The 18,264-nt window shown below is 39.2% G+C and overlaps 1 protein-coding gene across 2 annotated transcripts; it reads left to right on the top strand.

Moving 5' to 3' along the window:
* The first annotated feature begins 5,739 nt into the window (after positions 1–5,739).
* On the top strand, positions 5,740–18,233 carry sgo1 (shugoshin 1). 2 transcript variants are annotated; one of them, XM_057827859.1, is made up of 10 exons: positions 5,740–5,896; positions 6,025–6,172; positions 9,904–10,112; positions 10,179–10,225; positions 10,311–10,369; positions 12,863–13,543; positions 13,608–13,718; positions 15,535–15,708; positions 17,717–17,921; positions 17,988–18,233. In XM_057827859.1, exons 2-10 carry the CDS (start codon positions 6,025–6,027, stop codon positions 18,136–18,138), a joined length of 1,785 nt encoding a protein of 594 aa, XP_057683842.1. In that variant the 5' UTR covers positions 5,740–5,896; the 3' UTR covers positions 18,139–18,233. The 2 variants fall into 2 exon arrangements, with proteins under 2 accessions (XP_057683842.1, XP_057683843.1); XM_057827860.1 differs by having other exon boundaries at positions 5,740–6,172.
* The last annotated feature ends 31 nt before the right edge of the window (positions 18,234–18,264 follow it).

The raw sequence follows: 18,264 nt of genomic DNA, 5'->3' as shown, positions 1-18,264 counted from the left end.
CAATGATACTTTTCAGCCACTAGGGGGGCATGGCCCCGCTTAAAATCCGCTTATGCTAAAAATGTTTTAAAAGGACTTTCTGTACCGTACATTTAACTATGATATAATTTCTCACTTATTTATACTTTATCAGTGTGATATGTGATGGAACGTGAAACATAATGGAGTAGGTTTTGTCTCATCCCCGGTGAAAGTAAATCTGAACGAAACATAACTTTCACTGTTGTAAGTTTTGGATTTCAAACTTTTTAAAAACTTATCCATGACCATACGCAGAGGTTAACACTAGAACTACCGAGGGTGGATCAGTTGATACAAATCATTTTTGTAACCAGAGAAGGATCATCTGACCCAAATTAGCATATCTTTTGTGAGCATTATGGTCCTCATAAATTATTCCCATTCACACTTGCAAATCCAAAAAATTGGATTGCTCCAATTAGCATCTTGAGTGTTTGTGGGGGAGGGCTGCCTTGGCTTTGTTGGACAGTGGACCGCTCAGGCAGGCAATCGGGCGGACAACCTTTTTACATAATCCAAAAGCTGCAGTTTGCCTACAGTACAAGGGACAGTGGATAATAAAAAACAAAACAAAACAAAACAGTTTTTATGTGGTGACATATGACACTTCGCCCTTTTCCCGGGGCTATGTGTTGGAGGTTGTTGCAAGCAATTTTTCCTTCTGCACCTTCTTTGTGCCCACATGACAGCGAGCCAATTCCTTTGCAAGACCCACCAAGAACTCCACCCGTCTCTCTTATATTCAAGATGCTAGTTGCAGCTCTCCAGAGTGAAATCCCTCCCTTCACACCTAGGCAGCGACTCCACAGGAGAGTGTAGGGGGCTGGCCTGCTTGATTTTTTGTTTGAGTGGGCTATTGTTTGACAAAGCCCAGTAGTCAGTTTGTTACTGGGGTCATTTGACGCCTTTCTGGTATTTTGTTATAGTCAAAATTAAGGGGGCAGAAAATGTTATTGCATGTAAGTGGCTTTCCAATTCAGTATATGAATTTAAAATTGACTTTGCCTGTAAAATGTTGTCTATTAAAGTTGTAAAGCATTAAAAAAAAAAGAATGAAATGAACAAAAAATTTTTTTTATAATGGTTCAAAATTGATTTTTGTACAGATCATGTGACTAGCACCTTAGAGATAATAATTTGTTTTGCTTAGCCAAAACCATCTCAGGATAGAACAGTTCTTGAACACGACAAAAGTTATAACTTGCTCGGCTGCACACGACCGAGAAACTTGCACTCACTCCTTCCTTCCTACTGGAACTCCGCCCGACGACAACCACGTGCTGTTAACAATCCTGAGTTTCCTTTAAAAGACCCCCCCTAATAATATTATAAGTTATTTAAAAAAAAAAAGAATAAAATAAAAAAGCGACATTGGTGTGCCGTGGCGCACTGGTTGAAAAACACTGGTTTAATGTATATCAGTTTTTTTTATACCACACGTGTAACGCTGTTTTCTGGGATGCCTTCACGAAGGAACCGAGGAGACTTTGTGGCTTGAATTGACAGGTTTTTTGTCTTTATTGTTGACAATTTCTATGCATTTGCAGCAAGGGGAAAAGAAAAAGGCAACGTCACGTGGGCAACACAACCATCTTGAGAACGAATCCACGACGACTGACTTTCAATATTGTGATCGTATAGTGGTACATTTCTTTTATAATAAACAACAATACACTAACTAAACGAAGCCAGCCACTTCAATTTTCTTATTTCTCAATTAAATCATGAAAACTTTGCCCACAGACTTCAGCAACATGTTACCTTGAGAACGAATCCAAGAAGACTGAAGTGGACGGAATTCCCCCAAAACCACTTGCAGCAAGTGCACCTGCAATTATGCGGTTGCACCACAAGATGACGCATTTCTCAATTTAACTGGATTTTATAAAACTCTTTTTTTAACTATGTTACACATGCATAATCTATGGTTGCATGAGGTAGGCATAAGCGGATTTTAAGGGGGCACCCCCCCTGGTGGCCAAAAAGTGTCATTGCATGAAATTGACTTTCCTATAGACCCTACCCACGTGACGTCACAACTCCGCTCTCCTGAATGGTACCGCCCAACTGTCCGTCAAAACATAGTGTTAACCTGTTACGGCTACGTACATTCCTCCTATTTACGGCGTGTTTTTCTGCTCCTTAACATTAATAATCAAAATGGTGAAGGCGTGTGTGGCTGTTGGTTGCACTAACAGAGAAGATGGAAGGAGAGACTTGAAGTTTTACCGTATTCCGAGGGATCCAAAGAGGAGAGCGAAATGGACGGCTGCAATTCGACGTGCAAACTGGGCACCAAAAAATCACCACAGACTATGTAGTAGTCATTTTATATCAGGTAAGATGCATTTAATATATACTTAGAGGGTTTTGGGCTGACAAATAACCACAATTAAGATCATTGCTAGGCTAATCGCCGACAACATACACGTATGTATGTAGTCAGAGTGCTATCGCTAAACCATATAAACATTAAAAGCCTTAACTCCATTGACAAACGACATGAAATACATTAGACTTGACAGTGGATGTTAGCAATAACAAAAGATTTTGAATTGAAAATTTCGTAACTCACCTTTCCAAGCACAAGATAGATTCCTGCCGAACGAGGACCTGTTTCACCCAACCAGCAACGAAGTATTTATAAGCCTCCAAGCTCTTGAAGTTTTTCAAATTTTCGTGAGAATAGGCTGATTTTGTGTGGACAAGATAATTGTAAATATCAGCGTAGCAGATGTCAGGCAGACAGGGGGAAGACAGTGGGTCGAAAAACATCGATTTGGGCATCAAATATGGATCTGGCGACTGTATAGAACGAAGCTTTTCCACATAACGCCTTTTATGCAACACATCCAGTGAGTTTACGGCATCAGAAAGCACCGGGTCTTCCATGAAATGCATTTTAAATTCCTCGATCAATTGAAACCAATGCTAATACAGAGACAAAATGACGGACAAGTGGGCGGAACCATGCAGCGAGCACGTGGTTTTGTGACGTCGGTGGGTAGGGTCTATATATATATATATAAATGTTGTAAAGCAATAAAACTGGACCAAAAATGAATGAAATGAACAAAACAAAACAAAAATTTTATAATGGGTCAAAATTATTTTTCAAACATGTCATGTGACTAGCACCTTAGACGGTCATTTGCTTTGCATTTAATTTTAATTAATAAAAAAAAAAATAGGGGAGGGCAATTTTATTTTTCAAATGATTTTTTTCTTTGATTGAAAAAAATTTTTTTTTTTTATTGAAGCAGGTTTTCGGGGGATTGAATGATTAATATGGCCCAAACACAAAAAGGATTGCTTCAATCAAAGAAAACTTTTTCAATTAAAAATTAAGTGTTCAAATGAAAAATTTTCAATATCAAATATTTTTTCGCATTGAAAAACATTTCCTATGATTGAAATTTTTCTTTTTTTTAAGTGATTTTCTTTTTGAAAATATATATTTTTTGAAGCAACTTATTTTTTGATTGCATAATGAAGACAAAAACGTCCTAACCCAAACACATATCAACATTAACGCAATTAAAAAAAAACTTGACTCCATTCAAAAAAAATTAAATCAAAGAAAAATAGCTTTCACATGCATTTTTTGGAGTTTCAAATTTATTTTTGCATTCAAACACATTTTTTTTGATTGAAGCAACTTTTTTTGGGATTGAAAATATATCAATAAATAAAAATAACTTTTTTTTTTTTTTTTTAATTGAAGCAAATTTTTTGGGGGATTGAATAATAAAGACACAAATCTACCTCCATATGGCTCCGTCTAGGGGATAAAAATTTTGACTCGGGTAACTACATTGGCACGACACCGGCAGCCGTACCATATTCAATGGATGCCTAACCAGCCTGATTTAGAATTCCCCTCATGAATGATGGGAAACAAAAAAACGCTCATTGTCAGCTTATTGTTATAAATATTCTTGTAAGTTAATTTTATTGCTGACAATGCGTCACATCAACATGTTGTGCCCCCCCGCCTCAAAAGTCAAACTCCGCCTATGGAAGTAGGGTGAGACATTCAATCAACATTAATTGCTTTTTTCCTTCTTCTTCTTCCATGATAAGAAAAAAATGTGTTTAAATATTAAAATTCTTATTAAAATTACGTGTTTCCATTGTTTAAAAAAAAAATCAAATTGGTAAGCAGTTACTCACAATGTTACTCATTACTTGAGTATTGTATTTTTTTCCACCAAATTTTTTAGTTGTACTTGAGTACATTTTTTGGATGACTTCTTTGACTTTTATTTGAGTAATATTATTTTGAAGTAATGTACCCTTACTTGAGTGAAATTTTTGGCTACTCTATAGACCCTACCCACGTGACGTCACAACTCCGCTCTCCTGAATGGTACCGCCCACTTGTCCGTCAAAACATAGTGTTAACCTGTTACGGCTACGTACATTTCTCCTATTTACGGCGTGTTTTTCTGCTCCTTAACATTAATAATCAAAATGGTGAAGGCGTGTGTGGCTGTTGGTTGCACTAACAGAGAAGATGGAAGGAGAGACTTGAAGTTTTACCGTATTCCGAGGGATCCAAAGAGAGCGAAATGGACGGCTGCAATTCGACGTGAAAACTGGGCACCAAAAAATCACCACAGACTATGTAGTAGTCATTTTATATCCGGTAAGATGCATTTAAGATATACTTAGAGGGTTTTGGGCTGACAAATAACCACAATTAAGATCATTGCGAGGCTAATCGCCGACAACATACGACGTAGTACGACATAGTTTCAAATTCAAGATGTTTGTGACTTCCCTTTCTTCCACCATCGTTATTTTTTGAATAATATTTAGCTGGTACCAAGTGAAAGAAACTGGCCTCGTCTACGGGGCTGACAAATAACCACAATTAAGATCATTGCTAGGCTAATCGCCGACAACATACACGTATGTATATAGTCAGAGTGCTATCGCTAAACCATATAAACATTAAAAGCCTTAACTCCATTGACAAACGACATGAAATACATTAGACTTGACAGTGGATGTTAGCAATAACAAAAGATTTTGAATTGAAAATTTCGTAACTCACCTTTCCAAGCACAAGATAGATTCCTGCCGAATTTTCGTGGACGAGGACCTGTTTCACCCAACCAGCAACGAAGCATTTATAAGCCTCCAAGCTCTTGAAGTTTTTCATATTTTCGTGAGAATAGGCTGATTTAGTGTGGACAAGATAATTGTAAATATCTGCGTAGCAGATGTCAGGCAGACAGGGCGAAGACAGTGGGTCGAAAAACATCGATTTGGGCATCAAATATGGATCTGGCGACTGTATAGAACGAAGCTTTTCCTCATAACGCCTTTTATGCAACAGATCCAGTGAGTTTGCGGCATCAGAAAGCACCGGGTCTTCCATGAAATGCATTTTAAATTCCGCCATCAATTGAAAACAATGCTAATACAGAGTCAAAATGACGGACAAGTGGGCGGAACCATACAGCGAGCACGTGGTTTTGTGACGTAGGTGGGTAGGGTCTATTCACCTCTGCATGAATATAACATTTTGTCAATAAATATGTCAATTTCAACGAGTTTCAATCTGTGTGGTGTCCACGGGAAAGAAAAAAAACCTGACTTTCGAGCCAATACCGCCCTCTAGTGTGACATAATACAATAACATTACATTTACGTTCGTCTCTCTTTAAATCTATATACCGGAAGTGACGACACATCTATGTTAGCCAATAAGCCTTCACAGTACGCGTTTTGAACGGTCGCTTGAGATTTGGAGGAGGCGTTTTTTTGGACGATAGCTGACCTAACCAAAACAAAGCGTTTTTTTATCTTCCTTGACAGGATAAAACCTTTTTTTTTCTGTTGAAAAGACGACACAGACAATTTTTGGGTAGGTTTTTTTTATTTTTTTTGGGTGACAATGTCTGTTTTGAAGCACGTTTGACCTCGTGCCCTACCTTGTGTTTTCCGCCTCGAGAGGCGTTATTTGAGTTAAAAAAAAATATATTTTTTAAAAAGATGGCGAAGGAACGGGTCCACAAAAAGCCTGTCGGGGTCACTTTGGACATGATTAAGGACAAAATGAAGGAGAAGCGTAACAAGAAGCTGGCCCGTGCCGCCGGGTTCATGAGAGGATCACATTCGAGACTCGGCCAGAAGGCTAATGGTAAATATTACTTGCACTTTCGGTTAAAAACAACATTGTTGGTGTATTATCTTTTTAATGGAATCGTTCGAATGTAAGAACCGTTATTATTGCACCTTCTTTTAATTTCTTTTATTCCGTTGCTCGTCTTCAGCCACTTCCACCTTTTTCAACCGTTTCACAAACCATTTCAACTTCAACCCCCGTTATATCGCGATTCAGTTTTTGCGTTAGGCGATTGAATGAGTGTGCGTTTGTGTGTCTCATTAAAGTTGCTGCTGTATTTTTAAGAACCGTTAGTCCATTGCTCTCGCTCTCTGACGGTATACCATTATGTTTACCTATTCAGACGTCCAATCCATTTGATCTAGGAGGGCTGGTAGCGAATAAATTAAATGTGTTTGCATTATTTTAAAACAATAGACATACTCTTAACACATTCAATTGCTGCCAGGCCTCCAATCAAATTGGATTGAATGTCTATCGCAATCAATCAATCAATCAATCAATCAATCAATCAATCAAATTTATTTATATAGCCCTTTACAAAACCCGAAAGGCCCTCAAAGTGCTTTACAACAAAACATGGCTCAAGATAAATAAAAGGCAGGAAAATATTATACAATGACATTTAAAAAAAAAAAAAAAAAAAAAAATAATAAAAAACAAAGAGCGCATCGCGATAAAAGTCCAGCAAATAAAACAATAAAACCGATAAAATCCAAAGACATTAAAAATCTTAGTAAATGCTGAGCAATCACAGCCAGGTCTCCCAGTTTAAATGAACTGGACGTCTATTGTTGTCAATGAAAGCGAGTGAGTTATATATCAATCTAACTATCTCTGGATTAGTCAGCCGACTATTTTTACGATTAGTTGACTAATCTAATATATATATATATATATATATATATATATTTTTTAAAACTTGAATTTTTAATTGAATTGAATCTAATTTAACAATTAAATTTTTGTTGATGTTTATTAATTCACAAAAACATTTTGGAACACTTAAATTCTTTACCAAAGTACAAATAAACACTTAAATAATAATACAAGTGGTACCTCTACATACGATCGCTTCGACACACGAACTTTTCGACATCCGACGTAAAATTTGACTCGCCATTTGTTTCTACATCCGACGACATGCTCGAAATACGACGACAATGGCAGCACCGCAGACGAATGCACGGCGGATTTTCTTGTGTGACAAATCAACACTGGTTTCAGAAAAGGTTGGTACAGGTGGTGAAACAAGGAAAAAGTTGACGCTTACCTTCTAAATGAAGATGCAAATGACAGAAAAATATGAGCGTGGGGTGAAATGGCTCAACAATACATCTCCACGGTCCTCCTCCGACCATCGTTCGCCAGTCTTTATAATTTAAGCTGACAATTCTTATTGTGGTAACATCTCCAGAGAAATCGCCAACTTCGCCACGTTTTTATCATCTTTTTCACAACTTATTCAAAACAAAAACACCTTCTGTCTGCCGCAACTGACGGTGTTCTCAAGAAAACATTCAAAGTGAAAGTGAAACTCAAGCTCACCGGTCTGTCTCTGGCAGCCAGCCCCGCGGTGCGTTCAGGGTCAGCAAAAAACGTCCGCCACATTAGAACCCGATTCGTTACATTAATACAGGAATTATTATTATTATTATTGTTATTATTATTCCGATTTTGATTTATAATTTATTTGTTTTGCTATGTGTAATTGCCATTTGTATTAGTACCAGCAGTATTTTTTAAGGATTTAGTGAAGGTTTTTGGGCTGTGGAAGAATTAATGGAATTATAATGTATTCCTATGGGAAAATCCTGCTCGACATACGACCATTTCGACTTACAAACAAGGTCCTGGAACGGATTAACTTCGTATGTAGAGGTACCACTGTATTATTATTTTTCTTTTTTGGCATTGTGCACTTTGAGATTTGTTTTTCAAATGTAAAGTGCGTTATAAATAAAATGCATGATTATTATTATTATAATAATACACAAACAATGAGGTCAAATGCTGATGGCATTAACTAGTACAAAAGAATGGACTGTAAACAGATTGAGAACACTGACTTCGCCTTTTCAACAAGATTCAAAACGATTCTTAAAAAAAATATCTAGCATTAATACTATAGTATACTACTATATATGATAGTATTATAATAATGATTATTCATTGCCAGTCAGATTTTTCTTAAAGGGTGTCATTTTAAAGCTGTTCTTAGTGTAGAATCTGAATTCTGGAGTATGTTGGATTAACTCCAGAAATTGTTATTTATAGGACGAACATGACGTGCTTTTATTTTGAAATGTTCACCGGAAGTATGTTCGCTAAACCGCTAACCGTACGCTTACACGCCGCAAAAAAAAGCACTTGTCGTCATTGCACGTGGTGTCAGTAATAGATAATTCTTTTCATTTTTTCTAGGGCTGTCAAAATTATCGCGTTAATGGGCGGTAATTCATTTTTTAAATTAATCACGTTAAAATATTTGACGCAATTAACGCACATGCCCAGCTCAAACAGATTAAAATGACAGCACAGTGCAATGCCAACTTGTTACCTGTGATTTTTGGAGTTTTGTCGCCCTCTGCTGGCGCTTGGGTGCGGCTGATTTTATGGGCTTAACCACCCATGAGCATTGTGTAATTATTGACATCAACAATGGTGGGCTACTAGTTTATTTTTTGATTGAATATTTACAATTTTTATTAAAACGAAAACATTAAGAGGGGTTTTAATATAAAATTTCTATAACTTGTACTAACATTTATCTTTTAAGAACTACAAGTCTTTCTATCCATGGATCGCTTTAACAGAATGTTAATAATGTTAATGCCATCTTGTTGATTTATTGTTATAATAAACATAAATATATACATCTGGTGTCTTATCTTTCCATTCCAACAATAATTTACAGAAAAATATGGCATATTTTAGAGATGGTTTGAATTGCGATTAATTACGATTAATTAATTTTTAAGCTGTAATTAACTCGATTAAAAATTTTAATCGTTTGACAGCCCTAATTTTTTCGTTTGCAAATGCTGTTAAGCAGCAATTTTTTATGTTTGAAGTGCCACCATTTAACCGCAAGTTTGCGTTTTGGGGAAGACTGCCAATGTTTTATAGCAGGCAAAAGTAGGTTGTGTTTCTTTACCCTATTAGCCTCAATGTAGCAATGCTACGTTTCCAGTGTTTAAGATAGATGTGTTTCCTTAATTTGTATGTCTGAACTTTAATTGTACGGCGTGTTGATGACCAGTAAACATGTGTGAAAGGAACTTTACTGGTGTCTCATATGCCATCAACACGCACTCACAAATGTATGCATTTACTCACGCACGCGGTGATAAAACGCAGCCGTGAAAATTACCGCCTTCGTTTTTATTTACCGTGCGATACACGGATTCATTGCATATCGTGACAGGCTTTGCAACTTCAACCAAACATGTCGTTGGTTAGATGGACTTACGATCTGCCAGCTTGTTGTCTCCTGTCGTCTTCCAAAATTACAACTGGGAAACGGCGCTTTAAGTGTTCACTTACAGCACATTTAACACATTTTAGAGCTGTAAATACAATACCGTGTAACCGTGATATTTTTGCTTAACGTTGTCATACTGTCAAATCTCATATCGGCACATGCCTAGGGCTTACCAATAATAGCATCAAATCCACTGGTACTCGTATCGCTTAATCATGAATGTTATATATTTTGTCAAATTTGTGTCGTTGGCGGGCTTCAGTCGGCGTGGTGGCGAGCGACGTCCAGGTGACGTTGCGGCAGAACAATGTGGCACTGGCGATCGCGCTCCAGGCAGCAAAGGAGAAGCTGCGAGAAGCCAATGCGGTCATCTTGCAGCTGCAGGGCGAGTACCAAAACCTTTTTGTACAGCTGTTAATGTTCAAGAAGAAAGTCCGTCAGCAACAGGCCCTCTCTACTTCTTCTCCACTGGTAAGCAGAAGCAGCAGCATTTAGGTGTTTGTAAAGCTTTCATATCCCTGTGGTCTTTCGATTCAGGTCAAAGAATCCAAGCTGCCCCTGGAAGCAGATTTTGAGTCACCGAGGTACAGTGTACTTAAAATATTGTATTGTTCGTATGACGATGCGTATGTTGGTTTTGACTATTTATTGTTGCTTGGGATTGTGTAGGAATGAAAGGATCATCGAATGCAAGACCGCCGTGTGTGAGATATCCCCCATTCGTGCAGGTACAAGCAGTAGGATATGATGTAACGGTATGCCAATAAGAGTGAGGTGACATTGAATCTGGGTACTGTATACAGTGGGACAAATAAGTATTTAGTCAACCACCAATTGTGCAAGTTCTCCTACTTGAAAAGATTAGAGAGGCCTGTAATTGTCAACATGGGTAAACATCAACCATGAGAGACAGAATGTGGAAAAAAAACAGAAAATCACATTGTTTGATTTTTTTAGAGAATTTATTTTCAAATTAGAGTGGAAAATAAGTATTTGGTCACCTACAAACAAGCAAGATTTCTGGCTGTCAAATAGGTCTATCTTCTAACGAGGCTCCACTCGTTCCCTGTATTAATGGCACCTGTTTTAACTCATTATCGGTATAAAAGACACCTGTCCACAACATCAGTCAGTCACACTCCAAACTCCACTATGGCCAAGACCAAAGAGCTGTCAAAGGACACCAGAGACAAAATTGTAGACCTGCACCAGGCTGGGAAGACTGAATCTGCAACGCTTGGTGTAAAGTATATCAAGGAAATCAACTATGTGAGCAATTATTAGAAAATGGAAGACAAATAATCTCCCTCGATCTGGGGCTCCATGCAAGATCTCACCCCGTGGCATCAAAATGATAAGAACGTAGAGCAAAAATTCCAGAACCATAAGGGGGGACCTAGTGAATGACCTACAGAGAGCTGGGACCACAGTAACAAAGGCTACTATTAGTAACACAATGCGCCGCCAGGGACTCAAATCCTGCACTGCCAGACGTGTCCCCCTGCTGAAGCCAGTACATGTCCAGGCCCGTCTGCGGTTCGCTTGAGAGCATTTGGATGATCCAGAAGAGGACTGGGAGAATGTGTTATGGTCAGATGAAACCAAAATAGGGCTGCAGCTTTAGTAGTCGATTCATCGATGGACTAGTTAGTTCCAATAATCGAGGAATCGGATAAGGAACATGAAAAATTAAAATACCTGAGCTGAGCCTCAAACGGTGTGTATATATATATATATATTTTTAAATGTGGATCTTTATAAAACGAATCAATTGGCTAACTTAAATTTAAAAAGTCCGCTAGCTTAAACGCGATAAAATGCTAACGTTTTTTTTTCAATGTTCTTAACAAATGGTTCAGACACATATTCCCACAAAAACGGCTAAACATACCTATAAACTTTTTGGAGCCATCTACTCGTCTTTGACATTGGTTTGAAGAAAGTTTGCCCCACTACTCAACGCAGAATACGTTCAGCTGTGAGATGTTTGAGGGGTTTCTTGTGTGTACAGCCCGTTTCAAGTCACCTCGCAGCATCTCAGTGAGATTAAGTTCTGGGCTTTGACCCGGCCATTCCAGGACCCTCCATTTCTTCCTTTTCAGCCAGTCCGTGGTGGATTTACTGCTATGTTTTGGGTCATTGTCATGTTGCAGTGTCCAGTTTCAATTCAGCTTTAATTATTTCACAGATGATCTCAACCACCCTCTGATACATGATAGAATTCATGTTGGATTCTATGATGGTGAGCTGGCCAGGTCCTGGTGAAGCAAAGCATCCCCAAACCATGAAACTTCCACCTCTATGCTTCACAGTTGGTATGAGGTTCTTTTCCTGGAATGCTGTATTGGGGTTATGCCAAACATGTCCTCTCTTCTGGTGTCCAAATAATTCAATTTTAGATACATCTGTCCAAAGCACATTATTTCAGAAGTCCTTGTCTTTGTCTACATTCATTCCAGCAAACTTGAGTCTGGCCTTCATGTTCTTCTTGGAGAGCAAAGGTTTCCTCCTTGCACACCTCCCATGAAAGTTAAAATTGTGAAGTCTATTTCTGATTGTCGAGGCTGCTGCTGTAGGCCCTGTGATGACATTTTAGGGTTTTTGGAGACTTCTTTTAGCATCTTGCGGTCTGCTCTCGGGGTGAACTTGCTTGGACAGCCAGACCTGGGCATGTTGGTAGTTGTTTTGGATGTCCTCCTTGTAGACTATTTTTTCGGACAGTGGAATGGCTGATTTTATATTGTTTTGGGATCTTTTGAAATCCTTTACCGGACTCATAAGCGTCTACAATCTTCTTTTTTGAAGGTTCTCAGACAGCTCCTTTGATCTCAACATGGTGTTTTCTCTCACTTCAACAGCCAGTCACTGTTGAAAGTACTGTATTCTACGTTGAGGAGTGGGGCAAACTTTTTTCAGACTGATGTCAGACTGATAGATGGCTACAAAAAGCATCTCACTTAAATTATTTTAGCCAAAGTGGCGATTAGGTGGTAGGGTGCCCTAACTTTTTCCGCAGTTGGAATATGCGTTTCTGTTGATATATTTAGTTTAATGAGTAAAACAATGTTAATTATCACTTTGTTTTCCACGGATAAAGAAAAACAAGATCTGTGTGAACATTTCTTAACAAAAGACTGAATATTTAATGGCGTGTCCTAAATTTTTCACATGACTGTATATTCCATAAACACACGTCTAAAGTGCAAACTTTGCGTTGACAGCATCTCCAAAACTGGTTGCCCAACCCGATTCTTCCCAAATTGCATTGCCTCCAACGGTGAACGTAAAGCCAAGACACGACGACAAAGCACGGAAGACGAGGAGACGGTCCGACCGCGTGCAAGAATCTCGCCCCGTCGACAAGGCGACCTCAGACCTCCCGAGACCTCCGAAACGGAGCCTAGAATCCACGGAGACGATTGAGGCACATGTGGAAGATCGCGTGCGAGAAGAGCAGGCGCCCGTACGGAAGGTCCGCGAGCGAGGACGCAGACCCGAGCGAGCGCCTCTGAAGAAGCCCTGGGAGAACCCCAAGTCCAGGGCGCGCTCCAGGAGCCGGGATCGGCGCGCGCCGGCCACCCAGCAACAAATCAACACCACATTGGGCTTCAACGACACTTTTGACTTTGACTGCGAAGAGGCCGTCCACCTCACGCCCTTCAAGGCTAAGACTGACCAACCAGACGAGCCCGCTCGGGAATCCCTAACTCCAACATCCCCTGCTCCGGAACCCCTACATCCAGACACCAGCTCGCCAAAAACACCCTCGTCAGAGTCGGAAGACAGCCTGTATATGCCGTGGAAGAAGACCAGAAGAGGGCGTACGCCTCCCGAGATGACGACAACCATCACAACTCGCAGAGGGCGGTTCACCAACAAAAATAGAAGCCCACGCAAATCTGGTAAGCTCCTGCATTATGACACTTGGTACATGATTTATGTTGTTCATAAGTTGATTCGTCACAGTGTTGGTGGACCAAGAGTCGAGACAGGAGGATAAGGAACCTGATCAGGAAGTTGATGGTGACCAGTCTACTTTCACAAACAGTCCACATCAGTTCACAACACATCAGCAAGGTTAGTCAAGTTAGTTTTTCTAACTTTTTGCTTTATTCTATTGATAATAGATTGTGACGTGTCTCTTTTGTGTTAACCTACCTCGCCAAAAATTATTGTTTGTGCATCAACTCAGAGACAGCGAGAACCAAAGAGGTATTTGGGATGTGGCAAAATTAGTTTTGCCATGCGGCATTTTATTTTTGCCATGTGGCATTTTTAGTTTTGCCACCTGGCAAAATTGATTTCGCTATGTGATATTTTTTTGCCATCTGGCAAAATGGTATTTGCCATGTGGCATTTCTGCCATTTAAAATGAATGGAAAATTTTAGACGTTCATAGCCGTCAACTGCAAAGCCTTATTTGGGTGCCAGTTGAACGTCAGTGTGCTGTAATGTAAAGTGTATGGTAAAAATCACAACCACACGGGTTTGTGCCATTTAAAATAAATGGAAAATTTGGACGTTCATAGCTGTCAATGGCATAGCCTAATTTGGGTGCCAGTTGAATCTCAATGCGCTGTAATGGATAGTGTATGGTCAAAAACCACAGCCACACCTGTTTTTCTGCCATTTAAAACGAATGGAAAATTGGGACGTCAATGGCATGGGCGTGCATGGCCTGCAAAAATACAATATACCAAAAAAAAATCCATTTTGCCACAGGGCAAAAAAATGCCACATGGTGAAATCCATTTGCCACATTGCAAAAAAATGCCACACGGCAATGTGGCAAAAAAAATGTCACATGGTAAATCCATTTTGCCACATGGCAAAAAAACCGCAACATGCCAAAATCTATTTTGCCACATGGCAAAAAAAATGCCACATGGCAAAATCCATTTTGACACATTGCAAAAAAAAATGCCACACGGCAATGTGGCACAAAAATGCCATACAGCAATGTGGCAAAAAAAATGCCACATGGCAAAATACATTTTGCCTCATGGCAAAAAAAATGCCACATGACAATATGGCAAAAAAAAGCCACATGGGAAAATCCATTTCGCCACATGGCAAAAAAAATGCCACATGGTAAAATCCATTTGCCACATTGCAAAAAAATGCCACACGGCAATGTGGCAAAAAAATGCCACATGGCAAAAAAAAAAAATGCCACATGGCAAAAGCCATTTTGCCACATTGCAAAAAAATGCCATACAGCAATGTGGCAAAAAAATGCCACATGGCAAAAAAATGCCACATGACAATATGGCAAAAAAAAGCCACATGGGAAAATCCATTTCGCCACATGGCAAAAAAAATGCCACATGGTAAAATCCATTTGCCACATTGCAAAAAAATGCCACACGGCAATGTGGCAAAAAAATGCCACATGATAAAATCCATTTTGCCACATTGCAAAAAAATGCCACACGGCAATGTGGCAAAAACTGCCACATGGCAAAATCCATTTTGCCTCATGGCAAAAAATATTGCCACATGGCAAAATCCATTTTGCCTCATGGCAAAAAAAAATGCCACATGGCAATGTGGGGGAAAAAAATTCCACATGGCAAAATCCATTTTGCAACATGGCAAAAAAAATGCCCCTTTTCGTTCTGTCTCTCATGGTTGAGGTTTCCCCATGTTGACAATTACAGGCCTCTCTGATCTTTTCAAGTAGGAGAACTTGCACAATTAGTGGTTGACTAAATACTTATTTGCCCCACTGTAATAATAATCTTAATCATCATCATTTCCTGGGAGAAATTGAGCATTATCTGACAGAACTGCAGCGATGCCAATACTTTTGGCCAGCAGTGTACTATACAATGTCGGGACGTGTGTATGTACAATAAATCATGGTAAATCATAATGTTTGTCTTGTTCGCAGAACCTCTGAGGCAGGAGTTGATGGATGAAGCCATCCCCTCGGTGGGTGCACTGCCAGAGGTTGAGCTGATGACCATCGATGACGTCCTGTCAAATTTTGCGGACACCCTATGCCAAGCTTCTTCTCCTCCAATAGCCAGCCTCGCGCATCAGCGGGTGACCACGCGTAAAAATCGTACGTTGTCGTTCCCAATACTTGACTTTGTGCTCTGGCTATTAGCTTAGCATAAGTGTTGTTTTTAGGGCTGAACGATATTGGGAAAAACCTGACATTGTGAGTTTGCGAGATATACTGTATTGGCCCGAATATAAGACGGCCGTGATTATAAGACTACCCCCTCTTTTTCAAGACTCAAGTTTGAAAAAAAACTTTTTGAACACCAAATTAATTTGTATACAGAAAGTAATTACAGTACAAATGATTATAACAATATATTTGAGAGATAAAGCATGTTATTTTGCCTCAGATCTTAATATCTGAACATTTAAATATGTAAACTACAGTGCAATCACATTCGTAAATGAATGGCTTCTGGTTTTTGAAATGTAAATAAACCAGTCTATTGTGATAAAACAACAAAATTGCAATAACTGCATTAATCATCAAAGTGAGGTCTAACTGTAACTGTAGTCTTGAAGCAAATCTGAATAAGGAAAAACATTGCAATAAAATAATGCAAACCGTTAAATTTGAGAGTAGCTGAGATTTATGATGAGAGAACATCGCTACAATTATATCTGGCACCATCTAGCGTTGTGAATGGGAAGAGTAGCTGAGATCTGTCATAATAACATCGCTTCAATGATATCTGGCGTCATCTAGCGTCGTGAATGGGTATAATGTCTAGACCGCGAATATAGAACGACCCCCTCTTTTTCAATCTTATTGCAAACCAAAAAAACCACTGTCTTATATTCGGGCCAATATGGTATATTGAGATATTAAAATGAGACAAATTTTCACCAGATTTGAATAGGTCTGTTTGGGAAGACTTTGGTTACTCCACTTTGACCGCATAACATCGAAATAATTTTTTAATAGTTTTGCTTTGCAAGTTAGCCAATTGTTGTGAACATTAGCATTATATAGCATCGAAGCTAGCAGAATTGCTATGTAAGTTAGCCAATTGTTGTGAACATTAGCATTATATATAGCATTGAAGCTAGCGGACCTTTGCTATGCAAGTTCGCCAATTGTTGTGAACATTAGCATTATATATAGCATTCAAGCTAGCGGACTTTTGCTTAGCAAGTTCGCCAATTGTTGTGAACATTAGCATTATATATAGCATTCAAGCTAGCGGACTTTTGCTTCGCAAGTTAGCCAATTGTTGTGAACATTAGCATTATATAGCGTTCAAGCTAACAGAGTTTTGCTATGCAAGTTAGCCAATTGTTGTGAACATTAGCATTATATAGAATTGAAGCTAGCGGACCTTTGCTATGCAAGTTCTCCAATTGTTGTGAACATTAGCATTATATATATATCATTCAAGCTAGCAGAATTTTGCTATATAAGTTTGCCAATTGTTGTGAACATTAGCATTATATAGCATTCAAGCTAGCGGACCTTTGTTACGCAAGTTCGCCAATTGTTGTGAATGTTAGCATTATATAGCATTGAAGCTAGCGGACTTTTGCTTTGCAAGTTAGCCAATTGTTGCAAACATTAGCATTATATAGCATTCAAGCTAGCGGACCTTTGCTATGCAAGTTCGCCAATTGTTGTAAAAATTAGCATTAGCCTATATAGCATTTAAACTAGCGGACTTTTGCAACAATTGGCTAACAAAAGACACAACTTTTTTTTTTTCCGCTATCGGATTTGTACTCCGTATCGGCAGATTTTCAAAATGAGGGGACTCTGACTAGGGTGCAGAAATATGCGATCGGGACATCCCTAGTGTTCATATAATGTCGTTTAATCCAGGCTAAGGAGGTTTATCTGCAAATGATAAAGATTGGTGTGTATATAAAAGGGATCAAGGAAGCTTCGTCTCTGCACAATTGCTGCTTTTATGATGGGAAAAAAAAAAGTTTACATGGAAAAACAAAAAACAATTGCATGTCCTGCGATGGGACTGTTGCGCACATTGCGATGGTGATGTTTAAACATTATATTGTGCAGGCCTAGTTGTCCTTGAGAATCACCGTGTACACTTTTTCTTTTCACGTCCCTCCAGGTGCGCTTTGCGGCTCTGGAACAACCCGCCAGATTTCCGGCCACGCCCCCTGTAGTCTGAGCGATGTCAGCAATCTATCCCCCGCTGCTTACCGCCGCTTATCCCGCCCCTGCTCCGAGACACAGTGCTCTTCCACCGAAGCGGCGCCACCCCGCGGACGCCGCCGCACCCAGGCGGTGAACTATAAGGAGCCCTCGTTGAGCGCGTAAGTTGATGTTTTTTCAACCGGAAAGGAAAAAAAGGCTTTCTTGATGCTCTTTTCCTCCAACAGAAAACTCCGACGCGGAGACAAACACACGGACTTGAGGTTCCTTCGACCGGGCTCGCCCATTTTTAAATCATCGGGCAGAAGAACGGGGTCATCCGTCGGCCGCCAAAACAAGCTGGACAAATACAACGAGTCTTTTGTTGGATGTCGCTGATTTTTTTGTGGAGTTTTTTTTTTTTTTTTTGCCACAAAGTTGAAATTTTGTTCATTTATCTTATTAATCTACTTACTTGGCATTTAATAAAGCGATTGGAAATACAAATTGTTGCAATTTTTGAAT

This window comes from Corythoichthys intestinalis, chromosome 22 (assembly GCF_030265065.1).
Source record: "Corythoichthys intestinalis isolate RoL2023-P3 chromosome 22, ASM3026506v1, whole genome shotgun sequence".
NCBI classification, from domain to species: Eukaryota; Metazoa; Chordata; class Actinopteri; order Syngnathiformes; family Syngnathidae; genus Corythoichthys; species Corythoichthys intestinalis.
Note: the sequence above shows the minus strand (reverse complement) of the source record. Positions and strands in the feature narration are given on the sequence as shown.

What these genes read in the sequence shown, in the direction of transcription:
- sgo1 (XM_057827859.1), top strand. Translation starts at nt 6,025, where the DNA reads ATGGCGAAGGAACGGGTCCACAAAAAGCCTGTCGGGGTCACTTTGGAC. An exon ending in GTTCACAACACATCAGCAAG is followed by an intron (nt 13,719 to 15,534) that starts GTTAGTCAAGTT and finishes TCTTGTTCGCAG; the next exon opens with AACCTCTGAGGCAGGAGTTG. An exon ending in AAGGAGCCCTCGTTGAGCGC is followed by an intron (nt 17,922 to 17,987) that starts GTAAGTTGATGT and finishes TTCCTCCAACAG; the next exon opens with AAAACTCCGACGCGGAGACA.